We start from the raw sequence: 25,639 nt of genomic DNA, 5'->3' as shown, positions 1-25,639 counted from the left end.
GAGCAGAGACTGGGAAAAGTGAATTGTACCATTATCATAAACAAGACTGATCATCCACTGGATCATTCAGCATAAGGTAGCACTTTATTTCTAAAGAAGATCTAAGTGCTAAAGTTGAAGTAGAGATGGCCACTGGCTGTTGGAGAGAATGAGGCTGTCTTGCAGATCCTCACTTAGATCTATTCACTTGGCTGGCGACATTTCAGCGACACCTTAAAGGGAGATGGGGATTGTGTAATCGCAAAGTGTGGTGTAAAATCTGGAGCTTGCGATTTATCTGGCCACAATAACTGGAAGTTTCTGAGAATGCTGGTGAAGAAGAGGAAGAGCTCCATCCGAGCCAGGTTTTCCCCTAAGCAGACTCTTGGTCCTGAAAAGTCAAAGTGAAGGAGAAGAGAGGCATTCAGCCATTCAGTCAGCTGAGGGCTCCAACCTTTTTCAACAGCTGGACCTGTTTGGTCCTCCCCACAATGATCCCAAATCTCACCAGGTTGCCAACATTTCTGAGTTTTTTTCCCTATTTTCCCTCTCTAAAGGACTTACCTTGGATCACTCCATGCAGCAAGTCTTCTATTGCTTAGACTGATATTCCCAGGTAGGGATTCACTTCCTTCCTCTCTTTTCCTGCCTGACTCTGACCTGGGCAGTTCAGGTACTTACCTGTCGCGTTCTTTCTCCCTCAGGCAGAGAGCGCAATTCAGGCTCTTCGCTGTACAAACACTTAACTAACTCAGCCTTTCTTGTGACAGGCCATTTTTCTCAATAAAGATTAGATGTATTGTTCTTTCAAGCCTGCAATGATGCTAAACCCTCTGGCCCAGACTAGTGCAAATATCCCAACTGCTGCAATTCTTGCAATCTGATCCCTTCCTCGCAGTAAACACTATTAGAGGAAACCTCCTGTGAGCATCTTGCCAGGAAGAATCTATTTCTTCTGAGGCAGCTGCTAAGAGCCAGACACGAGGATTGTCTGAAGGTGGTTCAGGAATTTACCATTTCCTCTGCTGTATCTTGGCCCACCATCTCCAAGGAGAGATTCACACAGAAAACCTCCCACAATGCTTTCACAGGCACAGATAACAATATCCCCAGAGGGAATTTCACGGCCACAAGGAAACATTTTTCAGAATGACCGCATTCAATATGGTTACCTGTGGTTTTGTTTTGTTTTTTTTCAATCCTGTTTCCAAATGGGACACTAAACTACAAGATGCGCCCGGGAACTGACTTTCATAAGTCTCTAAAAAAAGGTTGGGTAGTTTGGGGCTCAGGGTGTGCTGCAAGAATTGCCAGTAAAAGAGAGAGAAATGTAATTTACCTGCTGAAAATGCCAAAAAGGCTTCCGGCTTCACAAACTCTCCCTTTTCATTCAGGAAGTTGGAGGGGTTGAACTCGTCTGGGAACTTCCACTGAGATTCATCACGATGGGCAGAGTGGAGATTGACAAAAACCATGGTGTTCTGCACGAGCCAAGACAAGGAGTTCAGGTGGAAGAAGGCATTTGTGGTCAAACCTGGCTCAGGATGCTACTGACTCAGCTTTCAGATAGACCCCACTGACGTGCCATTCATATTCAAATATTTTCTATTTTTCATAGTATACAAATTAAAAGACGAAAGGAAAAAAAGTTACAGTGAAAGTATGAGAGACTGAAGAATTGTGAAAGGAAAAAAAAGGAGATGAAAAAACAGAGAAAAGATACAAACATATATGGACATTTGACGAAGCGACTTCCAACTTCTTTTGCAAAGGATATATACAAAGAACCTTTCATACAACCCTTGTTTAACTTTATATTATAGCTTCTACCTTTCTCGATAGTCTGTAGTTATAAGTAATCATCAAAGCCATATGTCAGAATTGGACTATGTTCAGTTTCAAGCCAAAAGTCAATGAATGGCTTCCAGTCTTTCTTACATTTTATCTATGTTTTTTCTTCTATACTCGCCCTCAGTTTCGCCACTCCCGCTAATTCCAGAAGCTTGACTAACCACTCCCCAACTGTCGGTACTGCCTGGTCTTTGCAATGTTGAGCCAGAAGCAGTCGTGTGGCCGTTGTCGTATAGAGAAGTAACCTACCATGTGTTTTTTCTAAGCATGTGTTCATCATCCCTAACAAAAAGATTTCCAATCTCAGCTGAATGTGCATTTTCAAAATTTTCCAAATAGCTATACGTATATCCATCCAGTATTTTTTAACTTTTTTAGAGGAGCACCTTCCTGTCTTTTACATTTCCAGCAGGCATTCAATATGCCTTTATACATTTTAGAGACTTTCTCTGGGGTCAAATACCAGTTATACATCATCTTATAGAAATTTTCTTTAAGATTATAACATACTGTAAATGTAAGACCCTTGAACTACATATTTCCCCATGGTTCAATCTGGATGTTATATTGGAAAATTTAGGACCTTTGAACAACATATTTTCTCATTGTTCAATTTCCAATTACCAACTATAAATCTTTCCAATAGTTGTATATATAGACACCAATGGCACTTGAAGCCTTGTGGGGTCAAATCTTCTCTAGTTTTTGATCTAATATCCGCTTGATGCTATTCCAACAAATCCTTCTATCTTATCCAATGATAATTACCCACCATCTCTTTTCTGTGATAAGCTTCTTGTGGAGATAACCACAGAGGTACCTTGGGACATATTCTGGATTTCTATATATTCAAAATTCTTAGGATGGCAAACCGAATATAAGATTTCTAAAGTCCTTTTAAGTTTAATCATCTTGTGTCTCTTAGTGTTAACCATTCTTTTGCCTAAACTAAGCAAGATGTTGCAAAATATCATTTTAAATTCGGTAGGTCTAAACCTCCCCTCTCTTTTGCATCACACAGATTTTCATATTTTGTTCTGATACCACATACAGTTTGTATTTGGTAAAGTAATACCTAAATCTTTCACTTTTTTATCTATCTTACAACCAGTTTTAATCATCAGTTCTGTTTGGTCTTGCAACCCCATATTTTTTGTTAACATTTTTGTTTTATGTTCGTTAATTCTGAAACCTACCAATGAGCCATATTCCTTTAATTTATTCATTAATATCTCTACCCCTTTCAGCGGTTCTTGTATCATCAGTACCACCTCATCAGCAAATGCTCATATTTAGAGATCTCACTTTTTACCTCAATTCCTTTTATCCCATCCTCTTTTCTTACATCCAAAGGGCATCCTTTGTCTCATTCCTTTTTGAATGTCACATGGTGGTGGTAAGTCACCATTCACTATAATTCTTGCTTTTGTGGTCTATATATTGACCCCACCCTTTTGTAAAATTATCCCCGAATTTCATACTTTCTAAAACTTTAAATAGGAAGGACCAATTAAGATTATCAGATGCTTTTTCCAGGTCTAAGAAAATTAATGCGGCCTGCTTTTCGTTATGTTGTTGCAGATATTCAATGATATTCAAGACTATTCTAAGATTATCTTCCAGCTGTCTTTTCAGTAAAAACCCACTTTGGTCTAAGTGAATAAAATCCTGTAAAACTGTTTTCAACCTATTGGCCAAAATAGTGGTAAATATTTTATAATCACTATTCAGTAGTGATATTGGTCTATAGTTTGTAGTTGAACTTAAACTGTAAGTTTAGGAGTTATGGAGCAAGTAGGGCTGAATTCAGGGTTAGGAAAAAGAGGGGGAGGAACCAAGGCAGGAGATGTGGTCAGATGGTCCACCATGAGCTATCATCCACCGTTCATAAGGAAGACTTCCTCAGATTTCAGAAATTGGGCTTGTTAAATGATCTATAGAGAATGACACTAACCCCAACCCCCCAAAAAACTATGCATTTTACTAAAGTGCCTCCTTTCCATATCAAATGTCAGGATTTCTCTCAGTTTCTTGCGCTTTCTCACTCTCTACACACACACACACACACACACACATACAGGCAGAGATCTCATGTTGGACAGCTACAGATTGCCTGGAGAATTACCAGCACTTCATGGCTCACATTCAAAGGTTTCTGCTTTTACCTTGGGAACTTGGTATCCAAAAAGCTGCACATCCTTAATGGATTTATGAGCTACTCCAAGAGGAACAATACTTGTAATGCGTTGGATTTCGTGAATGACGGCATTTGTGTAGGGCAACCTTACTCGATCTTCATACTTCAGGCTTGCATTGTTTCCCAGAACAGCGTCTATTTCCTTCTGGCATTTCTCTGAGGAGAAAATAGCTCAATTACCTTCTGGAAAACATTTCACTGGTGTCAGGTAGACATTGGATTGCTTCCCAGCTGGGCGCACAGCTTTCTGAATTTCCAGCCATGATATGGACTCCCTTCTTCCCCATTTTATGTAATTAGTGAAGTTATTACTATTGCTATTCAAGACCACTGTTTCACAATTCTGTACCTTGGATCTCTGGAAAGGCCATCAAATAGAGGAATCCCCACAGAAGTGTTCCTGACGTCGTCTCTGTTCCAGCCATGAACAGGTCAGAGAGTAAGACTCGTAGTTGCTCTTCTTCAAAACTCGAACCTTTCCTCTCTGTCTTGTGTTAGTAAAAACAAAGAATGGAAATAGGATGTTGACCACATACAGATTCATTCTGAAGTGCTTGATAACAGATGAAAGAAAGAGAGGCCCTTGCCCCTAGGATTTCATTCTGAAAAATACCACGAAAAGGGAAAAGGAAGCAGGAAGAGAAGAAGCAAGTGAGCAAAGAGGCACCGGTTCTTCCAATGCCTCAATGCCTCCCACCACTCATCAGGAGAGAAACAGTTCAGGAAGAAGATGAGGAAAAGGAGGTGCTCCCCCAGCAAGGATGGTGGAGGGCTCCTTCTCCCAGGCTCTCCCTCTCCTGCAGCCTGATGGAAAGTTCCCTGCAAGATGCAGAGCAATGTTGTGAGGGTGGAGTGAAGGTCACCCATGAAGCCAGCACGGTGGGGAGCAGAAAGAGAAAGGCTGAGAGGAGGAACTGGAAAGGAAAGGCAGCAAAAGCCACAGCTGGGTGTCAAGAGCAGTGCTCCCTGCTTCCTAGGCAATAGTTGATGCTTTACAGCTTGATCAGATCAAGCAGTGCAAAGCCAGGGTCAACACCTGGCATAATTGAAGCAGAAGGCAATTAAGGGGGAAAAAAATTAAATTTGCTGAGCATTCAGTAGTCACACTTTACTGTCCAAATGTATTCTTCTTCAGTGTCCCAATATCGTGTCCTATAGGCCACTGTGGGAAACAGGTCAGCCCACAGTCAGGGCTACGGGAAGACTCAAAGGCCAGGAAAGGACGTGGATCCACTAGAAATGCAGATGGGAGAAAGGAACCAAGTTGGATTCTGCCAGGGCATCAACAGCAGCTCTGAAGACAACTGGTTACCATCTCTGTTTCTCAAAAGAATCAGTGTTTCTCAATCTCAGCAACTTTAAGACAGGTGGACTTCAACTCCCACAATTCCCCAGCCAGCTGTCTTGCTGGGGAATTGTGGGAGTTGAAGTCTACCCGTCTTAAAGTTGCCAAGTTGGAGAAACACTGCTCTGTAAGGACGCTAGACAGATCTTCATTTATCTGATCGTGAAGAAATTTCCAGGCAGGGAGTGGGATTTCTACTTACTGTTACTTCTTTTGGACAAGGACTCAAAAATCCCCTCCCAAGTTGCCCAGTTTTGTGCTCCCATCTGTACAATATGTCACACCATTAACTAAGTTTGGATACTTCTTTATGTTTTCCTTTTTATCATATTATTTTTAATTTCTTTTATTTTATTATACATGTTGTGATTTATTTTTAGATCTTATTATACTCATACTTTTTCTGTTATACATCTAGATGTACAAAACAGTCCTACTATTGGATAGTAGGATATTATTGTGTCTGGCCTTATGGCTGCAATAAACTGATTTGATTTGATTTGATTTGATTTGTGAGCTCAACCAGCAGAAGAGAGCTGCTGCAAGAGCAATAGACAAGTGAAGAATTGCCTGGTGAAACACAGCTGCTTTGGGTCTTGAAAAATATCCGTGAGTAGGTTGATACGATATAAAATGGGCAATGCGGGCTGCTGGCTTTGGCTTTCTTGCAATGGGTTAATCTTGCCTTTATAGCTAAAGAAGGTCTGAAATTTGGATTCATAGGGCTTGGTTTCAATGTGGAATGTTGGGTTGGCTGTGTTTACAGAACAAGCTAGCCAAAGGCCCATAGCAAGGCCCAAACTACTTGCTAATATGTTCCTTCTCCTCGGACAAAAGTCTAATTTGCTCAAGTTGCGAAAAAGTCAGTTTGGTCAGAAAACTTCTTTGACCAAAAAAAGATATTTCTGTGATATTTTAAATGCCAGACTAAATTACAGTCATTCACCAGAAGAACCTTGTACTCGTACAAAATGTAATGTAGCAGAAACAGATACAAGATAAATATATATACATATGTAACGGTGTAAAATGAAAAAGAAGAGACTAAGAAATCTACCTTCTGTATTTCTTCTAAATAGGCATCAGTGAAATCCCGGGGTTCTCCAGGAATCAAAGTTGCCTTGTGTTCATCCAGTTCTTTTTCAAGCAAAGCAAAGATCTTACTGGCATTTGTTAGTATTTTCTGATGGGGCAGTGGAAGCCTCCTCACTAAGGGCACCGCATTGTAAAGCTGCCAGCAAACAGAAGAAAAGCCAACATTGATTAATTTGATCATGATGGAGGCTTCTTTGTAGGATATATTGAGAGAAGAAAGAAAATCCTTTTCAGTGCAAGGGGTTCCTGCAAATATCTCTTATTCACAATTGGATAGGGAGTCAAATGTCCCCAAAAGCTGAAATTTCAGTATAGAAGTGTTATACTCAATTAAATTTGGAGAACTGCTGTTTGGACCACTCACAAAGAGCCTTCACCCACTTTTCCTGACAGTCTCATGAGATGGTTTGTAAGGAAAATCAATTTCCAAAAGGCGTGAGATATTTCACGTTCAAGGTCTCCTAATGGTAACCCTGGGGACATTGAAATTCAAATTCCCACTCGCTGTGCTTTAATTTTGAACACTTTTCTGGACTCCTGTTAAGGATACCAAGGCCCACGGTCCTGCTGGAAGTTTGATGTTTTGATGTATCAGGTCCAGCAGGGTTCTGAGGAAGCTGCTGTCGTATTCAAAACGTTTCCCAAATAGTATGGTAGAAAGTATGTTGGTGACGGCACCGTCAATGAACTCATAAGGATCAAAAGGCAGACCTGCAGAATAAAACAAAAGAAAATAGATCATTATAGATCCATCCGCCTGTATTTTTCCCTCAATATGCTATCCCCTAAGCAGCTTTGCTAGTTCCAGAGGCATCATTGGAAGAAAATAAGTGCGTTATGATGTCCAGTTCTCACAAAGAATTTGCGCTAGCAGAGTCCCCAGGATGAAACAGCATCTGCTATTCTCAGTCTTCTTGTAATAAGTGAACTCTCGCTGAAATCCAGGACAAAGTTTATCTGACCACAACATACGTACATACATACACATATACACATACTGTATGTATGTATATATGTCTATTTGTGTGTGTGTACACACACACACTGAATATATAAAGGAATAAGAACAAAATTAAGAGAAAGGCTTCTTACACTGAAGAAAGCAGGGAATGCATACGACTGTTTCTACACAATGGAGCAGATTGTTCCTCAGCCAGATCTGACTGGTCTTCAGTGGTTCAAAAGCTGAGCAGACCTCAGAAATTCCACTTTCCATCAGGAACAGCAGAATATGGATTCTTAGCTGAGTTGCTGTTTTAGACTTAATTCCATTGTGCGCGCGCACACACATACCACAGCACACATTGCATTGACACCGAGGATGATGGTCCAATGCTTCTGGAGATCACCATACTGCGGAAGGTTACCAGGACATCACAGTAGAGAGCATGGTGGGAGGTAGGCCCAGTGAAGGGTGGCAAAGAGCGTTCCATGAAAACAGAGGTTGGCGACTAGCTATGTTTCCTAGGCTGGCCATTTTATATAGGATGACTCTCCCACCTTCTCCCCAGTTTTCTATGGAGATCCAAAAGCATTCTCAGAATTCTAATTGGTAGCTTCCAGCCAAGAAAGTGACAGGACTCTTGCTTTACCAGCATGACAAGCACAGAGACAAAATGAAGCGTGTGTCTCATTTCGGTCACTGGGGCTTGGAATTTAGGGCAACCAGAATTCTGAGCTGCTCCCGCTCTGTTTCAATACATCCACTCATTGGTCAACTTGAAGGTCAACTGAATTGTGTCCTATGGAAAAAGAAGCAACATTGAAGTGACGATTCCCCAGCCATCCCATCCTGTCCCCGGAGAACTTACTCGTCTTTTCAGTAAACGCCTCAATCAAATAGGTTGCCTCCTCCAAGATCTTTTCTTCCATCACATTTTTGCCCACTCCAAAGTTTCTGAAAAGCATCACTGAAAATCTCCTTTGCTCCTTCCACACTTCACTGTAAGGTAGCGAGAATATGCCTGTAAAGTAAAAGACTACAAATTAGCAACAAACACTCATTTGGGTCTTGCTTCTAGTTAACTAATTCTAAAATGTCAACAGATCACTCTTTCTCTTACTTGAAATTCTGGTCCAGCACTCAAGCATTCAGAGGAAAAAAGAGAGAGATCATTAGATAAGAAATAACTTTCAGAGGCATTAAAATGCTTGGGAAATATATCGTTACCTTTTTCTTACTGATTACATCCATAATATAAAAGCTTGCCCTCCCAGCAAATTCTGTGCCTTTTATCACGAGGACCTCTTTTGCTGAAGGAAATCCATGAGTGAAGACTACAGGTTTGCTTCCAACATAAAGAGAGAAGACAGAACCATATTTTCTTGCTAACTGAAATGAAATAACAGGATGAGCTTAGAAGCATTAGGAGATCACTCAGAACCAATCACTGCAAAGAGATGACAGAACATCTTCAAGGATGAGGTTGAACGACTCCCTGTAGCTCCATCATACTTGATTCCCCAAACCGTTCAGCCCTTACCCCCTTCCTATTCGGGCATGGTTTTCCAGCAGCCTCATTTTAATATTTTTTTACAACATGATTTCACTTCATAGTCTAAAGAGTCTTTTAATTTTTGCTATTTCAGCTTCCAACATCTCTTTTGGTAGCTGAGTGAAAGATGACGATGATGATGATAAGGTTGGGCAATACCAGATGCTATTCCGTCAAGTGGCAAGCAGAAGTGTGTAAAATTTAATTCAGCTCAAAGAAAGATGCATGGGAGGCCCTTGTCCTCATTTTGCTAACAACAGGCCAGAAACACACAGGGACAACATCGTTTCCTTCTCTCTCACCATTTCTGAGAGTCCAAACAGCTCCTTGGCGCAAAGACAAAGGGCAATCTACAACAAATATCCCCTTATTACTCAAGCCTTTAATCAAGACCCTCATCGTGAAAGCCTGCCCAACTTCAAAGATGCCAAGATGGGCATTTTATACCAGAGGAATTGCTACAGGTGGGTGTTTGTTTAAAAACAAACAGCTTAATATCCCCCTAATTACATAGTAGAACTTTCGTATCAAAGGGACAAAACTTGTGTAATATTTTTAAGAAAGCAAAAACACTGATTTTTAGCAGTTGCATGGCCTTTCCTCGTCTCTCCAAAACATTTGGAGGGTTTTAAGATGATCTAATCAGACTTCTGGTTGCGTCATAAGAAATTCCAAATGTTGCTTGCTGAGTGGCAGAGCTGACTCTTGGCATTCAGCCCAAACTGATTCATAAACTAATCATGCAATGCAAATAAGTTCTGAAGAATCTCTTGGAAGCAGCCCAATTCCATTAGGGTGTAGGATTGCTATCAATCAGATGCACATCCCATTCTTAGGAATCAAATATAGATCCCTACATTCCTGGAATTTCAACAGCTCCATAGCAGTCTCAACATCTCCCCTAAATCCTCTGCAGAATATATTTTCAATCACATGCACAAACATTAACAGACACATCGTTGCTCAACCAGCCTGCTTAAAAAACTGCAGCAAAACGTCTTTCCTTTTCTGCAGATTCATTCCACGGAATCCAATGTGATTTTGCAGAAGATCCCTTACCTGATCCAAGTCCTTCAGAGGGTTCCCCATCCTGACCTGAAGCAGATTCCCAATCAGGGGCAGGTGCCAAGGCCCCGGAGGGAAACCTTTGGGACGTCTGCTCTTCCAGAACCAGAGGAATAGCAGGGAAAGAATGACCAGCCAGCTGAAAACAGCCATGTTCAAGGCAGGGAAGCCTCGCTCTCTCTTCCTCTGCTGCTGTGTCTCTGGCAACTCAGCCAGTGATTAAATCTTTAAGGTCTCGATGAAAGGTAAACTTTGCACAGAAGCCGGATTTCACAAGCTGCAGTTTAACAAACAGGAAAGTAAACACCCAGTGGGTCACCTGCCATTAAATTCAAGGTCATTTCTGAGCCTTTTTCCCACCAAGAGGAGGGCCGTATCATAAAGGAAAGAAAGCCAGCCTATGTTGTGTGAATGAAGGATACCACAAGAATGGAGTATTACAAGAACAGCATAATTAATTCTGCTCCAGATGGAATAACTCTCGAGATTCCCCTCTATTCCCTCCCCACTCTCTCCTTCCCCTAGTCCCCCCCCAACCCACATTCCTCCCTTGGGTTTGGCTCCCGCTGGAAGCAACCAGCAACTCTCCTCCCCCCCCCCTCAGATCTCTATAAATACCCACAAAAGGGTCACATCATCCTGGGCACAGAGAGAACTGCTCCTGTCTGTGCTCCTGCACTCTGAAGATGCCGGTCACAGATGCTGGTGAAACGTTAGGAAACAAAACTTCAAGAACACGGCCACACAGCCCGGAAGACCCACACCAGCCAACTCTCCTTTCCTCAAGCCCTTTCTTCGTTCAGTCTTCGCTGCTGTGCCTCCTTCTGTCCGGGTTCTGCCCACGTTGCAGTTGTGAGGATCAAATGAAGGGAGATCTTCCCGCCAGCTGCCTCGGGGAAGAGGCAACTCACTGCCTGGAGCGAGTGGGCCTTTTCCCCTCCTGGGATCCAGAGTTTGGTGCTGCCTGGAAGGAGGGTGAGAACATTCCCACCCCCTCCTTCACTGGAGACCAAGTTTCATAAAAGGGAGCTGCAAGCAAACTTGTGCGTGGGTGGGTGGGTCAAGCAAGGAGTTAAGCCAGCAGAGACTCAGCACAGAGAATCCTCCAACCCAAAGGCAGGCAGCTCAGCAGCCACCTTCGGACAGCGAGAGAAAACTTCAGTGCTTGGAGCTGCAAGTCCACTGAGAGGCAGAGCTGGGAGGCGGGGAGGCCACAGTCTGCAAGCCAAACCGAGCCCAACCGAGCCACGGCAGAGCTTACAAACCAGCTGCAGGAACAGAAGACCGGGAGTGCCAGGAGGGGGGGAGAAAGCCCCATTCGCAAGCCTGTAGAGGAGTGAAAAGGGTCTTCACATGCAAATGGACTGAGATTGGCTACAAGAGCTGAAGTCCTGGGGGAAAGGAAAGATTTAAAGAGCTAAGAAATAGTGAAGATAAGAAAACACTGCTACAGGCATGGGAATAGGACTTAGAAATAGAAGATAGGGATAGAAATTTATGGATTAAATAAGAATACAGATAGTTGTAAACTTACAATAATAGGAAGATAGTCGAATAAGAAAGGAGTTTAATTTTGTACAATAACCAGTTTTGTGTGGGAAAAACAAATACACTCTTTGTGTCTGTCTTCTGTGCCATATTAAGAAAAGCCCTAGCATGCCTCACGTTCCTGGAGAAAACATGGGATGTCATTTCAAGAAAATTACAGAACCAAAGAGGTCTATCTAAGCCCGTAACACATAAAAGTGGAGCTGCTCTCACAAATCTTTGCAAGTTAATATCCACCCATTCTTCCTTCCCCACAACAAATGGGGTCCTGTTCTCCATTTTAGAACAGCAACACCCCTCTTCACATTATTTATTTCAAACCCTGGGTTGGAAAGAACACAAGCCAAAGGGAGACATAATGGAAACATTATGAAGCAAGGAAAAACAGGTCCTGAATGTTTAGGTCCCCCACCCCGGCCCCCACCCCGACCCCAGGTACAGACTTCTGCACGGCTATAGGTTCTATGCATCTTTTAGAAGGCACAGTGACAATGCTGGTTCCATAGCAAACCCTGGCCCTGATCATATCTCTGAGGTGGCTTCATATGTTTTGCATTATTTTCTTACCCAATGCAGTTCCCATTGCTTCCCCTCCTCCCCTGCCACTACAAAAAAGAAACCTGTGATTTGCAGAGCCGGGTCATGCAATGCCAGTTGTAAGCTAGGTTTCTCTGCTCCACGTTCAGACACATTCCTGTGACATTCAGTAGAAAGACTTGGCATCTAGAAGTGTCAGAGACCAACATTTCACGTTCCTGGTTTTGTCTGGGTGTTACTTAAACGCTACTTTAAGGAATAGTCAGTCTGAGGAATAGACGTAGGAAGAGTGAGAGATGGATAAAATATGTTATTATTGACAAAGAAATAGTAGCTCGAGCATGCTAAGAGTGCAGCTGTGTGAGAGATAAGGAAGTAGTGTTAAGTGTTATGGTCATCAAATAGTGGCAGATGGAGAGGAAGTTGTCTCCTTGGGTGGGACAATGTAAATAAAAACTAATTTAACCTGGGGCAGTCTTTATCAGTATAATGCAATTAGCTGAAACCTTGAGCAATTACCATAGATGAGGTGGGAGGGACCAGGAAGAAATCATAGAGCAGCCGGAAAGACTGTACACCCTGAGTACCTTAGCCAATGGGGAAAAGGGGAAGGACTTGCGATTGGGAATGTATATAATTAGGCCGGAGTGTGTATGTGGGTGTGGCTTCTTATTTGCAACGAAGTCCACCAGCCTTTGCAAACGCTTCCAATAACACTTTACTTCTAACTAACCCAGAGAGATCTGTGGTGCTTGTTTCACACAGAAGGGAGCCATATTAGTCTCTTGCAGAAAAAATCAGGCATCTTTTAACACTGTTTTTTTAACTGTATTAAAAGGCATAAGCTTTTGTGAACTACAGCAACAACTACAGAAGATGCATTGTGTGGTTAGACCGATATAGGATTTAAGTTTGGATGACGTGGAGGAGGAAGAAGACAGGCAGGTTACACATAAAACAGCTTACAAGATCAATTAACAAAAATGACACTTTGAGATCTTTTGAGATTGCCTGAAACCTTTTGATGTATGTGAGTTCAGTGATCTCTCACTCAATGGCACTGTTAAAGTCTCCTTTTTCCAAGATGGTCACTCTAAAGTCGGCGATAATGACCTGGAGGATTGTTTTTCCAGAAACAGGAATAGGAGGAAAATAACAATCAGCCTGCTGAAAACAGCCATGCCGAAGGCCTAAGAAGAGTTATTGCTGTTCTCTTTGGGGAAAAGCTAAAGATAAGTACCTTTAAGGTACACCCATGGATCTTCATGGGTGACAAAAGGTAATGTTGGAAGAGAAACCTAATTTCCCCACCAGCAGTTTGGCAAGCAGGCTAATTTACACAGGCCAGCGTGCAAGATTCTGTTAATGTTACCTTCCTGTAAAGATAGAGCTAGGACACCTCGGTGTGCTTCTTGTCTAGACTACCTCACAAGGCTGGCACTAATTTTGCAAGTCTCAAACTACATCTCTCCCCCCTCACCTTTACAGTCCAAGAAACTAGAGAGGGTCCCTTCTGAGATGTTTGCCACATCCTCGTTTCTTATGCAGGCTCAGCTGCCTCTTATCTGACCATTGCCTAGTCTGCAGCTCTTCCTCCTGTCTCCCAGGGTCATTCCCACATACCATTACACCCACAGAACAACTTTATTTCTTCTAAATGGCACTTTATAATGTTGGAGATAAATTTTGCCACTTGCAGATTTTACAGGTCATCCAATATAAATCCTTTGTCGTACATTCACAGATAACTGCTTTCCATGTATATAGAAAACATGTAGTATATGAATTTTCTTTGGATTTCTCCGGTGTTCTTAGTTTCCTCTTGGAGAGCATGAGGTCGCCTTGAGTGGTGAAAATCTTCCCTTGGATCTAGTCCTTTTCCTGGCGACACTTCAAGGACATCTTAAAGCGAGAAGGGGATTGTGTAACCCCTAAATGTGGTGTAAAATCTGGTGCTTGTGATTTATCTGGCCACAATAACTGGAAGTTTCTGAGAATGCTGGTGAAGAAGAGGAAGAGCTCCATCCGAGCCAGGTTTTCCCCTAAGCAGACTCTTGGTCCTGAAAAGTCAAAGTGAAGGAGAAGAGAGCAGCCATTCAGCCCGCTATGGGCTCCAAGGTTGCCACCATTTGTGAGGTTGTTCGTATTCTTTCCCTCTCTAAAGGACTTGCCTTGGATGACTCTGTGAAGCACATCGTCTATTGCTTAGCCTGATATTCCCAAGTCAAATTTCACTTCCTTCCTCTCTCAGTTCAGTTCTTCTTTTCTTGCCTGGCTCTGACCTGTGCAGTTCAGGTACTTACCTGTCTCCTCCTTTCTCCATCATGCAGAGAGCCCAATAGAGGCTCTTAGCTGTAGAAAGACTTAACTAACTCAGCCTTTCTTGTGACAGGCCATTTTTCTCAATAAGTAAGTAAGTAAGTAATCTTTATTGTCATTGTACTTCTCGTACAATGAAATTAAATGCCACCCCAGTGCACCTTTAAAAATATAAAAGCCATACAACACATAAAACACATATAACACAACCTTCACATTCCATATTGCACAACCCCTGATGCTGCATTAATACTGCACTATACGGTAGAGTTCAGTATAGTTACCGCTCTGAGATAGAAGCTATTCTTCAGCCTATTTGTCCTTGTTTTCATTACCCTCTACTGTCTGCCAGATGGTAACAGTTCAGAAAAAGGATGTCCCGGGTGGGATGGGTCCTTAAGAATGTTTTGAGCTTCCTTAAGGCAGCGGGAACTATAAAGTTCTTCCAAAGAGGGGAGAGGGAAACCAGTGATCCTCTGGGCAGTGGTGGTAACCCTCTGTAGCACTTTCCTATCTGCCACTGTGCGGCTAGCAAACCATGCACAGGTGCAGTAGGTCAAAATGCTCTCTATAGTACAGCGGTAGAAGGTCGCCAGCAGTTTTTCATTCAGTTGTTGTTTCCTGAGAAGTCTCAGGTAGTAGAATCTCTGCTGGGTCGTCTTAACCAATGCTGAAATATGAGCGCCCCACGTCAGGTCCTCCTTTATGGTAACACCCAGAAACTTAAAACTGGGCACCCGCTCCACTCAGTCTCCATTGATAACCAGGGGCTGGACGTCCAATCTATTCCTTCTATAGTCCACTATAAGCTCCTTGGTCTTATTGATATTAAGGGCCAAATTATTGTCTCCGCACCATGAAAGCAGCAATAAAGATCAGATGTATTGCTCTTTCAAGCCTGCAATGATGCAAAACCCTCTGGCCCAGACTAGTGCAAATATCCCAACTGCTGCAATTCTTGCAATCTGATCCCTTCCTCGCAGTAAACACTATTAGAGGAAACCTCCTGTGAGCATCTTGCCAGGAAGAATCTATTTCCTCTGAGGCAGCTGCTAAGAGCCAGACACGAGGATTGTCTGAAGGTGGTTCAGGAATTTACCATTTCCTCTGCTGTATCTTGGCCCACCATCTCCAAGGAGACATTCACACAGAAAACACCCCACAATGCTTTCACAGTCAAAGGTGAATTCCACGGCCACAAGGAAACATTTTTCAGCTGCTTTGGAATGACCATATTCAACATGGTTACTTATGTTTTTTCAACCCCATTTTCCTATGGGAAACTGAAGTATAAGCTGAGCCAAAGAGCTGATTTCCATAAGTCTTTAAAGAAAAGTTAGGTAGTTTGGGGCTCAGGGTGTGGTGCAAAAATTGCCAGTAAAAGTGTGTGTGTGTGTGTGTGTGTGGTGTGTGTGTGTGTGTGTGTGAGAGAGAGAGAGAGAGAGAGAGAGAGAATCCACAGAGTGAATTCCACGGCCACAAGGAAACATTTTTCAGCTGTTTTGGAATGACCATATTCAACATGGTTACTTATGTTTTTTTCAACCCCATTTTCCTATGGGAAACTGAAGTATAAGCTGAGCCAAAGAGCTGATTTCCATAAGACTTTAAAGAAAAGTTAGGTAGTTTGGGGCTCAGGGTGTGGTGCAAAAATTGCAAGTGCGTGTGTGTGTGTGTGTGTGTGTGTGTGTGTGTGTGAGAGAGAGAGAGAGAGAGAGAAATTTACCTGCTGAAAATGCCAAAAAGGCTTCCGGCTTCACAAACTCTCCCTTTTCATTCAGGAAGTTGGAGGGGTTGAACTCGTCTGGGAACTTCCACTGAGATTCATCAAAATGTGCAGAATGGAGATTGACAAAAACCATGGTGTCCTGCACGAGCCAAGACAAAGAGGTCATGGGGAAGAATGCACTCGTGCTCAGACTTGACTCAGGATGCTACTGACTCAGCTTTCAGATAGACCCCATTGAGCTGTGGTTGAAGAACAGGTGATGAGGGTGAGCAGAAACAGGGAGGAGTTATGGATCAAGCAGAGCTGAACTCAGTATTAGGAAAAAGGGGGGCAAGAACCAAGGCAGGAGATGTGATCAGTCACTCCACCATGAGCTATCAGCCACCTTTCATAAGAAAGAGTTCCTCAGATTTCAGAAGAAACCTTTGATGCAAGGACTTTAGAGAACTGCAGGAACCATGCCAACTTACCAAAGCACACAACAGAAAAAATGGTCAATAAGCCTATTGCACTTTCATACAAGGAGGTCCGAATGCAAGTCCTCTTATCCTTTGACTGTGCTATGTCTTCCCTCCATATGACAGAACAGGATTGACCCCAACTTCTTGCTTTCTCTTGCTCTTACTTACAAACACATACCTCAGGTCAGAAAGATACAGATGGACACATGCAGATTCACCAGCACTTCACTTCATGGGAGACAATTAAAAGTTTCTGCTTTTACCTTGGGAATTTTATATCCAAAGAGCTGCACATCTTGAATGGGTGCGTGAGGTATTCCAAGAGGAACAACATTTGAAATGCGTTGGATTTCATGAATGACGGCATTTGTGTAGGGCAAGTTTTCTCTATCTTCGTATTTCAGGCTTGCATTGTTTCCCAGAACAGTGTCTATTTCCTTCCAGCATTTCTCTGAGGAACCAAGAACTCAGTTACCTTCTGGAAAACATTTCACTGACTCCATGTAGACATGGTTGGTATACTTCCCAGTCAGGTGAGCACCAGAAGTGACGAGATAGCAGCTCACTGAATTCCCAGCCATGATAATCACTAAAGAAGCAAATATGTGTACTCACCTCTATAATCAGCCTCTCGGCTGATTATATGCAACAATCACTCCTCCCCTATTCAGGACCCTTCCTCGTTTTGCATAATAAGTGAAGGTAATACTATTATTAGTCGAGAACGTTGTTTCATAATTCTTCACCTTGGATCTCTGGGAAGGCCATCAAATAGAGGAATCCCCACTGAATCGTTCCTGCTGTTGTCTCTGTTCCAGCTATGAATAGCTCAGACAGTAAGACTCGTAGTTGCTCTTCTTCAAAACTGGAACCTTTCCTCTCTGCCTTTTGTTAGTTAACACAAAGAATGTTGTTAAAATCAAATGGAAAAAGGATCTTTTCCCACTCATGTATTCTTTTTAATACAGTGGATAACGTCAATTTAAAATTGGGATTTCATTCTGAAAAATATCACTGAAAGGGGAGAGGAAGGAGGGAGAGGAAAAACCAGCATGTTCTTCCAGTGATAACCCATCATGATGCAAACAGTTCAGGGAGAGCATGAGAGTCCCCCAGAGGGTCCTCAGAGCTGGTAAAGGGGACTTTCTTCCCTGTCCTCCTTCTGCTGCAACCGGATGGACAGATCTGTGTTAGCTGGCTGGGTTTGCCCAACATGCACAGCAAGGGCACATAGCTGCGCTCACACATCATGTCCCCAAGGCAAAAAGTGGACTTGGCAGAACATCTAGAAAAGTCACTGTATCAAAGTTTTGTACTTTCGTGAGGCGTCATGTCAGACAAACAGGTTCAACATGAGAGGAAAAGAAAACAATGCAAAGTCAGCAACAAGGGACTGAGAAATCTACCTTCTGCATTTCTTCCAGATATGCATCAGTGAAATCCCGGGGTTCTCCAGGAATCATGGTTGCCTTGTGCTCTTCCACCTCTTTTTCAACGAAAGCATCTATTTTCTTTGCAGTTGTTACTAGTGCCTGATGGGGCAGGGGAAGCCTCCTCACTAACGGCACAGCATTGTAAAGCTGCCAGGAAACAGAAGAAAAGCGAACATTGATTAATTTAATAGAATCATGATGGAGTCTCCTTTGTAGGATACATTGAGCAGGAAAAAAATCCCATGTGTTGTAAAGGGTTCATGTAAATAACTCTTATTCACAATTTGATAGGGTATCAAATTTCCAAGTAAGGTAAAATTTCAGTGCAGAAATTTGCCCTAATTAAATCTAAATAACTGCAGCTTTGGACCAAATCACTCACAGAGAGCCTTCCCCATTTTCCTGGCACTCTGATGAGATCCTGTCCTAATTGGAAGGAAAATCAGAAAGTTTCCAAAATATCTGAGACATGGAAATCCAAATTCCCCTAGTTGTGCATTAATTCTGAACATTCATCTGGATTCTTGTTAAGGATACCAAGGCCCAGGGTCCCGCTGTGATTCGGGAACTTTGATGTATCATATCCAGCAGAGACTTGAGGAGGGTGCTGTCATATTCATAACGTTTCCCAAATATTATAGTAGAAATTATGTTAGCGACCGCAATGTCCACAAATTCACAAGGATCAAAAGGTACACCTGTGAAATAAAACAAAATACATCTCCTGTATGTTCCTTTAGGGGACTCACAATATGCTGTCAGCTTTTCTGGTTGCAGAGGCATCATTGGAAGAACGCAAAATAAGTCCACTATAGGTCCCTGTTCTCTGATCAGCTCACCATGAACTTTGTGGCAAAAGAGTCCCCAAGGTCAAATGATATCTCCTATTTTCAACCTTTGTCCAGGAATAAAAATCTTTCAGAAATTTTTAAAAACTACATCTAAAAGTGTTAGCCCTGCGAGGTAGTTCAGACAAGTAGCACAACCGGGACTACCAGCTCTACCTTGTTAGAATCCTCGCAGTTCCATCAAGAACGGCTAAATATGTATTCTTAGTCCAAACTCAATTTGTTGCCGTGTTGGACTTAACTCCATTGCAAGCATATCCTGGTGAGCACTGCCAGTAGAGATGATTGCCTTTTAATCCAACACTTCTGGAGATCATTGCATTGAGGAAAGGCTACTAGGTCATCACAGGGGCAGCATGGAGCATGGTGGGAGGTGGGCCCAGTGAACGATGGCAAGGAGCGTTCCATGAAAACAGAGGCTGGCAACTAGCTATGTTTCAAAGGCTAGTATTGTATATACAATGACTCTCCCTCCCTCCCTCCCTCCCCCCCTCCCTCCCTAATTTTCTATGGAGATCCAGAAGCATACTCAGAAATCTAATTGAAGCTTCCAGCCAAGAAAGTTACAGGACTCCTGCTTTACAAACATGACAAGCACAGAGACAAAATGAACAATCTGTCTCATTTTGGTCAATGGGGCTTGGAATTTTGCGCAACCAGAATTCTGAGCTTCTCCCTCTCTCCTTCAATACACGCACCCAGTGGTCAGTTTGGAGGTCAACTGAATTGTGTCCCATGGACAAAGAATGAACACTGAAATGACGATTCCCCATCCATCCCATCCTGTCCCCGGAGAAGGTACTTGTCTTTTCAGTAAACGCCTCAATCAAATAAGTTGCCTCCTCCAAGATCTTTTCTTCCATTGATTTCTTGCCCACTCCAAAGTTTCTGAGAAACATCAGTGAAAACCTTCTTTGCTCCTTCCAGACTTCACCATATTTTGTTGACAGTATACCTAAAAAAAAATCATCCAGCAGTCATTCACTTGTATCTTGCTTATAGGTAGCAATTGATTCATTGATTGATTTTTAAAACAAAGTGAATTTTCAAATGAACAGAGAATTACTAAAGTTATACAGCTAATGCTCAATTAATAAAATAAAATATGCTAAGCAAAATATGTTGAGTAGTTTTTTTTTTATGGTATAAGAAAGAAGTATGACTTTTCTCAGCTGAATGCCAAAATCTCTTCTATATTATTATCCATCCATTTTAAAAAGAAAAAAGATGAAGGGAGCTAATTCTAACATTTCAAGAGATTATTCCTTCTCTTACTGGAAAACTTTGGTCAGCACTCCAGAATGCAGAGGAAAAGGGATACTGGTAGTTAGAATGGATAACTTGGGATCTTACAAAGACCAAAGAGGCATGAGGAGAAGAAAAAAAAAAAGGCTTGGAAATTATATTCAGTTACCTTTTTTCTTATTGATGGCATCCATTATAGGAAAGTCTGCCCTCCCAGCAAATTCTGTGCCTTTTATCACGAGGACCTCTTTTGCTGGAGGAAATCCATGAGTAAAGACTACAGGTGTTCCTCCAAGATAAAGACTGAAGACAGGACCATATTTTTTGGCTAACTGAAATGAAGTAGCCAGGATTAGCAGAGAGGCATTAGGAAATGTGGCAGAAGTGCAAAATGTTTTTCTTGGCCAAGCACTTTTCTTAGAAGTAATGTTGGAATCAAACACTGCAGTGCTGCAACATCAAGTAAAAGGCTGAGAGATTGCCTATAGCTCCACTGTGTGCCTCCCCCCAAATGTCCATCCATTCCGCTTTTCTCCTCAGGCAGAAGTGCAATTCAAGCAAATGATGTGCACAGCAAAGGAGATTATGGACTACATTTACACAGAAAGTCTTCTTCAAAGTGGCTTTTGTGCCTGCAGGAAGGGGGAAGTGAGGAGATGACTGGGGAAGCAAAGTGGTTTGTAGGTGCTGAAAACACACTTGAGTGGATTGCCAAGATCCTAGGAGAAGGGAGATGGAGGAGATCATGGAAAGAGACATTACCTATTCACAGCAGATGGGCCTAAGGGCATTTTCTGAAGATGGCAACATCCTGCTCGCCTGAGACATTTCCAGCCAAGCATAGTTAATACCCTTCTTTAACGCTAATAAACGGGAGGGCTTTCAAATTTGCTCCCCACACAACTGAGTTTAAGTAGGTATTCTGACTTTAGAAAAAGCCTTACATTCCTATATAATGATATGAATAAAGGAGAAAAACATCAGAAGAAGGTTTTTGTTGCTCATGTTATCTGATTGTTTCCCAAGCACCGAAAGCCTTGTGAGAAAGAGGATCAAAGCAGCCCTACCCTAACCAATGTGCAGATAAACACGGCACTAAAGAACACAGTCCTGTTTGTCATCCCATATCTCTAAACACCATCTTCCTTTTAATAAATCTGCCAACGAGGCTCTGGGAGAACCCAGCTTGTTTCAGGGTGAGGCGCTGCTAGGGGACATGGGAGACCCCCTTTCCCAAGGGCTAAGGGCCTTTGGCCCCACTTGTCTAAGGACAGGCCAGAAACACGCAGGGACAACATGGGAAAACTCTTCGCTAACTCTCACCACTTGTTCATGTCCAAACAGCTCCATCCTGTAAAGACAAAGTTCACTCTCCAACAATTATCCCCATATTATTGAAGCCTTTAATCAAGAGCTTCTTTGTTAAAGCCTGCCCAGCTTCAGATAAGCAGAGATGGGTGTTTTCTACCAGAGGAATTGCTACATTATTGTTGCTACATTCAAAACAAGCAGCTTAATATTCCCCTAACTACATAGTAAAAATTTAGTATCAAAGCAGCAAAGCTTGTGGAACTGCAATGTTTATAAGAAAGTGAAAACCGTGATTTTCAGCTGTTGAATGGCCTTTCCTCCTCTCTCCACAGCGTTCAGAGGTTTTCAGGGTGATCTAGACCAACTTTAGACTTGGCAACTTTGAGATGGCTAGCTAGGGAATTCTGGCTAGGGAATTCTGGGAGTTGAAGACCACATATCTTAAAGTTGCCAAGTTTGAGAAACACTGGTCTAGACAGACTTTTGTAAGAAATCCCAAATGTTTTCAAACGTGGGGCCTAGATAATGCAATATTAAAGAGTCTACTGAATGTTTGGGATAAAGGAGGCCTACATTTCTCCCTTCTTGCCTTGTTATTAAATGTTTATTTTATGAAGATGAAGATATTAAAACAATGTTCAGTGGAGAGACAATAATTTGTTTAGATTGCAAGATTTTATTGTTAATGGGGTAAGTATATAATATTTGGATTTTCTTCCTGCATGGTGCAATTCTGCACTGAATTGGTACCAGTATCTTCAGATAAGGAGGGTGGTAAGAAAAGAATTACAGAAGCAGCAGAAATACTGAGAGGTTTGTCTCAATTTGACAAGCTTGTAACACGTAATACTGAATATTTCTTGGGCATCATTTATACATTCCTAGGGAAGATTGTAGGATTAAATGGATGCAGAATTTGAATATGGTCATAGAGCTGCAACAATAGGAATTTCTATGGAAGCAGAAAAGCAAATTAACTTTATGTAATACCAAGGGAGAATTGGTATGACATCTTTAACCACAGGTATATGGTTATCGCTTGAGCCTCAATTGCTAAAAGGAATGATTCTTTTTCCAAAATGTTCAGGAAATGTAATGAGAAGACCAGACCTTTTCTTCATGTCTGGTGGCAATGTTGTAGAGCTCACCTATATTGGAAAATGACTCATTCTAGAACAGATAAATTCTGAAAGTTACAATCCCATTGCGACCTGGGATATTCTTACTAAATATTACTAAACCTTTCAAAATATACTGAATTAGCACATTGTATGTTAAGGAGTCTGTATGCTTGTTATTAGAAAAGTTTTCTGATTCCCTACTCTAAGAATGGAGAGTGCCTCAATGTCTACAACGATTTTGTGTTTAAAAAACAAATCTGATGCGGAATTTAAGTCAAACTGGAATCTATTCTGGAGCAACCGTCTTCAACAGGGAATTGTATCACATTCAAAATCTGTGGTCTTTTTAGAATATATATCTTAATTCAATGTAAAATTTATAGTATTGCTTCAATATATTGTTTACTATCTATAGTCTTCTTTAATTACTTGTGTTCACTAGGCATTTTTAACTCAACATTCAACATTATATGAAACATCTTATATTCACATAAGCTTCCAATCGTCGTAGTTCTTTGCTCTAAAGGTAGTCCTCAGTTAACAACAGTAATTGGGACAGCCAACTCCATTGCTCAGCGACGCAATCATAAAGCACAACACCGTACCAACTTACAACAGCAGTTCCAGCAGTTCCAGTTGTTTCAAAAGGTTGGTAAATGACTGGTCATTAACTGAGGACTACTTAAAATATATTTGCTGTTTATCCACCTGTACTTGATGAATCTTTCAGAAGAAGGTCAGGTCCTTACCTGAACCAAGTCCTTCAAAAGGTTCCCCATCCTGACCTGAAGGAGATTCCCAATCAGGGGCAGGCGCCAAGGCCCCGGAGGGAAACCTTTGGGACGTCTGCTCTTGCAGAACCAGAGGAATAGCAGGGAAAGAATGACCAGCCAGCTGAAAACAGTCATGCTGAAAGCAGGGAAGCCTCGCTCTCTCTGCTGCTGTGTCTCTGGCAAATCAGCCAGTGATTAAATCTTTAAGGTGTGGATGAAAGGTAAACTTTGAACAGAAGCCAGATGGCAAAAGCTGACGATTGGCAAACAGAAAATTAACATCAAGATCCTCAGGAAAAAGATAGGTGTTTTCAAATTATATTTCTGTTCAGGCAAACAGAAAGAATTTCAACACCCTTTATCTAATTTATTTCAAACCCTGGTTTGGAAACAGTAAAAGCCAAAGTTTACATGATTACAATATTTTTTAAACAAGGAAAAACATGTTCCTAAAGTGGAGCTCCCCTTGAACTGAACCCAGCACTGTCTGTAGGCTTCACACAGGTTTTAGAAGGCACCACGACAACTATTAAAAGGAAAAACCCAAACAAACACAAAAATAGGACATCCTGGCCCTGATCATGTCTCTGCATGATGTGGCTACAGTCCTTCCCCTACCAGCACCAACCCCAAAAAAGCCCCATGAGATGCAGAACCAGGTCACACAAAGATATTTTCTCATCCCTTGGTAAGCAACATTTGCAAGGTTTGCCCTGCTGCGAGTTACCTTAAATTATACTCATGTGAGGTTGAATAGGAAGGCTTGACATCTACAAGAGTCAGAGTCCAAAGTTTCATATTATTTGTTTTGATCTCTGGGCGTTACTTTCAGGCTGGTTTGGAGTTGGGTGTTTTATGCCCAGAGAACTCCGTGTTCTACATGGGAATCAGGCCAGGAATAGAGCCATGGAAAAGGCTGCGATTTTCATCCAGCCTTGGCTGAGCTACATGAATGTTACAATTGCAGGAAATCCTTTCTTCAGGCAATATAAACGCTGGGCTTTCTTAATCTATTTCTTTACAACTTGTTCTTCAACGACCTGTCTAAAGCTCTCCTAGATAGAGGTCAAGCGTATACCCAAGGGACTGCAACAGGTCTTCCAACTCCTCAAGGAGTTTTCATAGCAGTTTCATAGGAGTTTGCCAGAAGCCTTCCCGGGTTCGCCGTTTGGGTTCTCCTGCTCCTTTCCCGCCGACCCCTCTTCATAGAGAATGGGGTCTGGGAACGGCGACTCCGTTACCCCCGCTTCGGTTCCCCTCTTCCCTTTACGGCCGGTGGGTTTTTGGGCAGCTCCGGAGGATTTCCGCGACTCCTGCGCACGCGCAGGCATCGGTTTGGTGCAGGCTGGCGCGAAATGCCCCGGCTCTCCGTAACGGAAACAGACGCGTTGCTTTGCCGCTCTGGGAAATTCCTTGTCTCCTCCTCTCGCTGGCTGTTTCCGAGGCGCCTGCGCAGGAACCCCAAGCTTCCGCTTGAACTCCGCATCCACGGCCATCCAATCGGCTTCCACTGGCGCGGCGTGCTCGGTCCGTCCGTCAAGGGGACGTGGGTTTGCTCGCGAGTAGACCGGCGGCCACCAATCTTGCCGCAAGCCTTGTTGAAAGCAGGCAGTTTTAAAATCTTACGGCCGCTGGGGAAGCTTCCCCGCCAGGCTCCGAAACCCTAAGGCCCGGGATCCCTGCCGCCCCTTAACCAGTCGGGAGCGCGCCCTCGTGATTGCTCCCGGGTCTCCGAACCGCCTCCTCAGGGCTGCTCGAAACCGGCCGAGGTGGTGCGGCTCGGGCTTCGCGCGTTCAGTCAGCCATTCTCCGGCCTTTCCGGAAAGCGCCCTGCAACGTAGGTCGCGCGTTCCCTGTCGGAGGCGAGCAGGCGGCCCGTCTGCCCCTGCGCAGGGTCACTTGAGCCGCGACGCTAGCCGGTTCGTGCGGATCTCCGCTGGATTTTGCGCTTAGCCCCCGGCGCTTAAGGAGCGCGTCTTGGTTGTCTCGGGGAAGTGCGGCCGGCCGTTGGGCCGCAGGAGGGCGCGCAGGCGGCGCGGCTGGAGCAGGCTGAGGGCCCCGAGCTGCCGGAGCGAACGCCGCGGGAGGCGGCGCGGTGGCTAGACGCGTGTCTCCCGCCCCCTCTTCTCCGTACTCCCTCTCCGCCTCGGGGCCCCGGAAGGTACCCGAACGTAACGCCCAGGCCGCTTAGTTCTTGTCGCATCAAGCTGTCCTCGGCTTGCCGCGAGCTCATGCCCTCCTCCAGGGCTCCGATCCGGGTGGATTCTCTCCGGCCAGTCGTTAGGGC

General features: G+C 43.1%; 2 protein-coding genes across 12 annotated transcripts; both read right to left on the bottom strand.

The window, feature by feature from the left end:
* Positions 1-62: 62 nt before the first annotated feature.
* Positions 63-11,161, bottom strand: LOC103064814 (cytochrome P450 2D17-like). 4 transcript variants are annotated; one of them, XM_088135928.1, is made up of 10 exons: positions 10,650-11,150; positions 10,022-10,304; positions 8,639-8,799; positions 8,279-8,433; positions 7,018-7,178; positions 6,430-6,603; positions 4,377-4,515; positions 3,996-4,183; positions 1,319-1,460; positions 63-370 (listed from the first exon to the last, which is right to left on the bottom strand). In XM_088135928.1, exons 2-10 carry the CDS (start codon positions 10,178-10,180, stop codon positions 180-182), a joined length of 1,470 nt encoding a protein of 489 aa, XP_087992054.1. In that variant the 5' UTR covers positions 10,181-10,304; positions 10,650-11,150; the 3' UTR covers positions 63-179. The 4 variants fall into 4 exon arrangements, with proteins under 4 accessions (XP_087992054.1, XP_087992055.1, XP_025032921.2 ...); XM_088135929.1 differs by lacking the exon at positions 10,650-11,150 and adding an exon at positions 10,450-10,543 and having other exon boundaries at positions 10,022-10,252; XM_088135930.1 differs by lacking the exon at positions 63-370 and having other exon boundaries at positions 1,447-1,584; positions 10,650-11,161.
* A 904-nt stretch (positions 11,162-12,065) lies between these two features.
* On the bottom strand, positions 12,066-24,821 carry LOC148216470 (cytochrome P450 2J2-like). 8 transcript variants are annotated; one of them, XM_088135935.1, is made up of 9 exons: positions 24,080-24,821; positions 20,317-20,479; positions 19,705-19,857; positions 18,592-18,752; positions 18,028-18,201; positions 17,368-17,506; positions 16,885-17,072; positions 16,158-16,299; positions 12,066-14,172 (listed from the first exon to the last, which is right to left on the bottom strand). In XM_088135935.1, exons 2-9 carry the CDS (start codon positions 20,339-20,341, stop codon positions 13,982-13,984), a joined length of 1,173 nt encoding a protein of 390 aa, XP_087992061.1. In that variant the 5' UTR covers positions 20,342-20,479; positions 24,080-24,821; the 3' UTR covers positions 12,066-13,981. The 8 variants fall into 8 exon arrangements, with proteins under 8 accessions (XP_087992061.1, XP_087992057.1, XP_087992063.1 ...); XM_088135931.1 differs by lacking the exon at positions 24,080-24,821 and adding an exon at positions 23,329-24,068; XM_088135933.1 differs by lacking the exon at positions 24,080-24,821 and adding an exon at positions 23,329-24,071 and having other exon boundaries at positions 14,032-14,294.
* Positions 24,822-25,639: the final 818 nt, after the last annotated feature.

Source organism: Python bivittatus, unplaced genomic scaffold (assembly GCF_059951505.1).
Source record: "Python bivittatus isolate LINGU-HERP-01145 unplaced genomic scaffold, Pbiv_v1 ctg000190_np1212, whole genome shotgun sequence".
Lineage (NCBI taxonomy): Eukaryota > Metazoa > Chordata > Lepidosauria > Squamata > Pythonidae > Python > Python bivittatus.
This window is presented reverse-complemented; position numbering and strand designations above follow the sequence as displayed.

Coding starts and splice junctions, on each gene's coding strand:
- LOC103064814 (XM_088135928.1), bottom strand. CDS start 10,180: ATGGCTGTTTTCAGCTGGCTGGTCATTCTTTCCCTGCTATTCCTCTGG. Junction 8,434..8,638: donor GATGTAATCAGTAAGAAAAA/GGTAACGATATA, acceptor CTTTTACTTTAC/AGGCATATTCTCGCTACCTT. Junction 1,461..3,995: donor TTGGATACCAAGTTCCCAAG/GTAAAAGCAGAA, acceptor TGGCTCGTGCAG/AACACCATGGTTTTTGTCAA.
- LOC148216470 (XM_088135931.1), bottom strand. CDS start 23,487: ATGACTGTTTTCAGCTGGCTGGTCATTCTTTCCCTGCTATTCCTCTGG. Junction 20,480..23,328: donor TTTTGAAGGACTTGGTTCAG/GTAAGGACCTGA, acceptor ACTTCATTTCAG/TTAGCCAAAAAATATGGTCC. Junction 18,753..19,704: donor GGCGTTTACTGAAAAGACAA/GTACCTTCTCCG, acceptor TTTATTTCACAG/GTGTACCTTTTGATCCTTGT.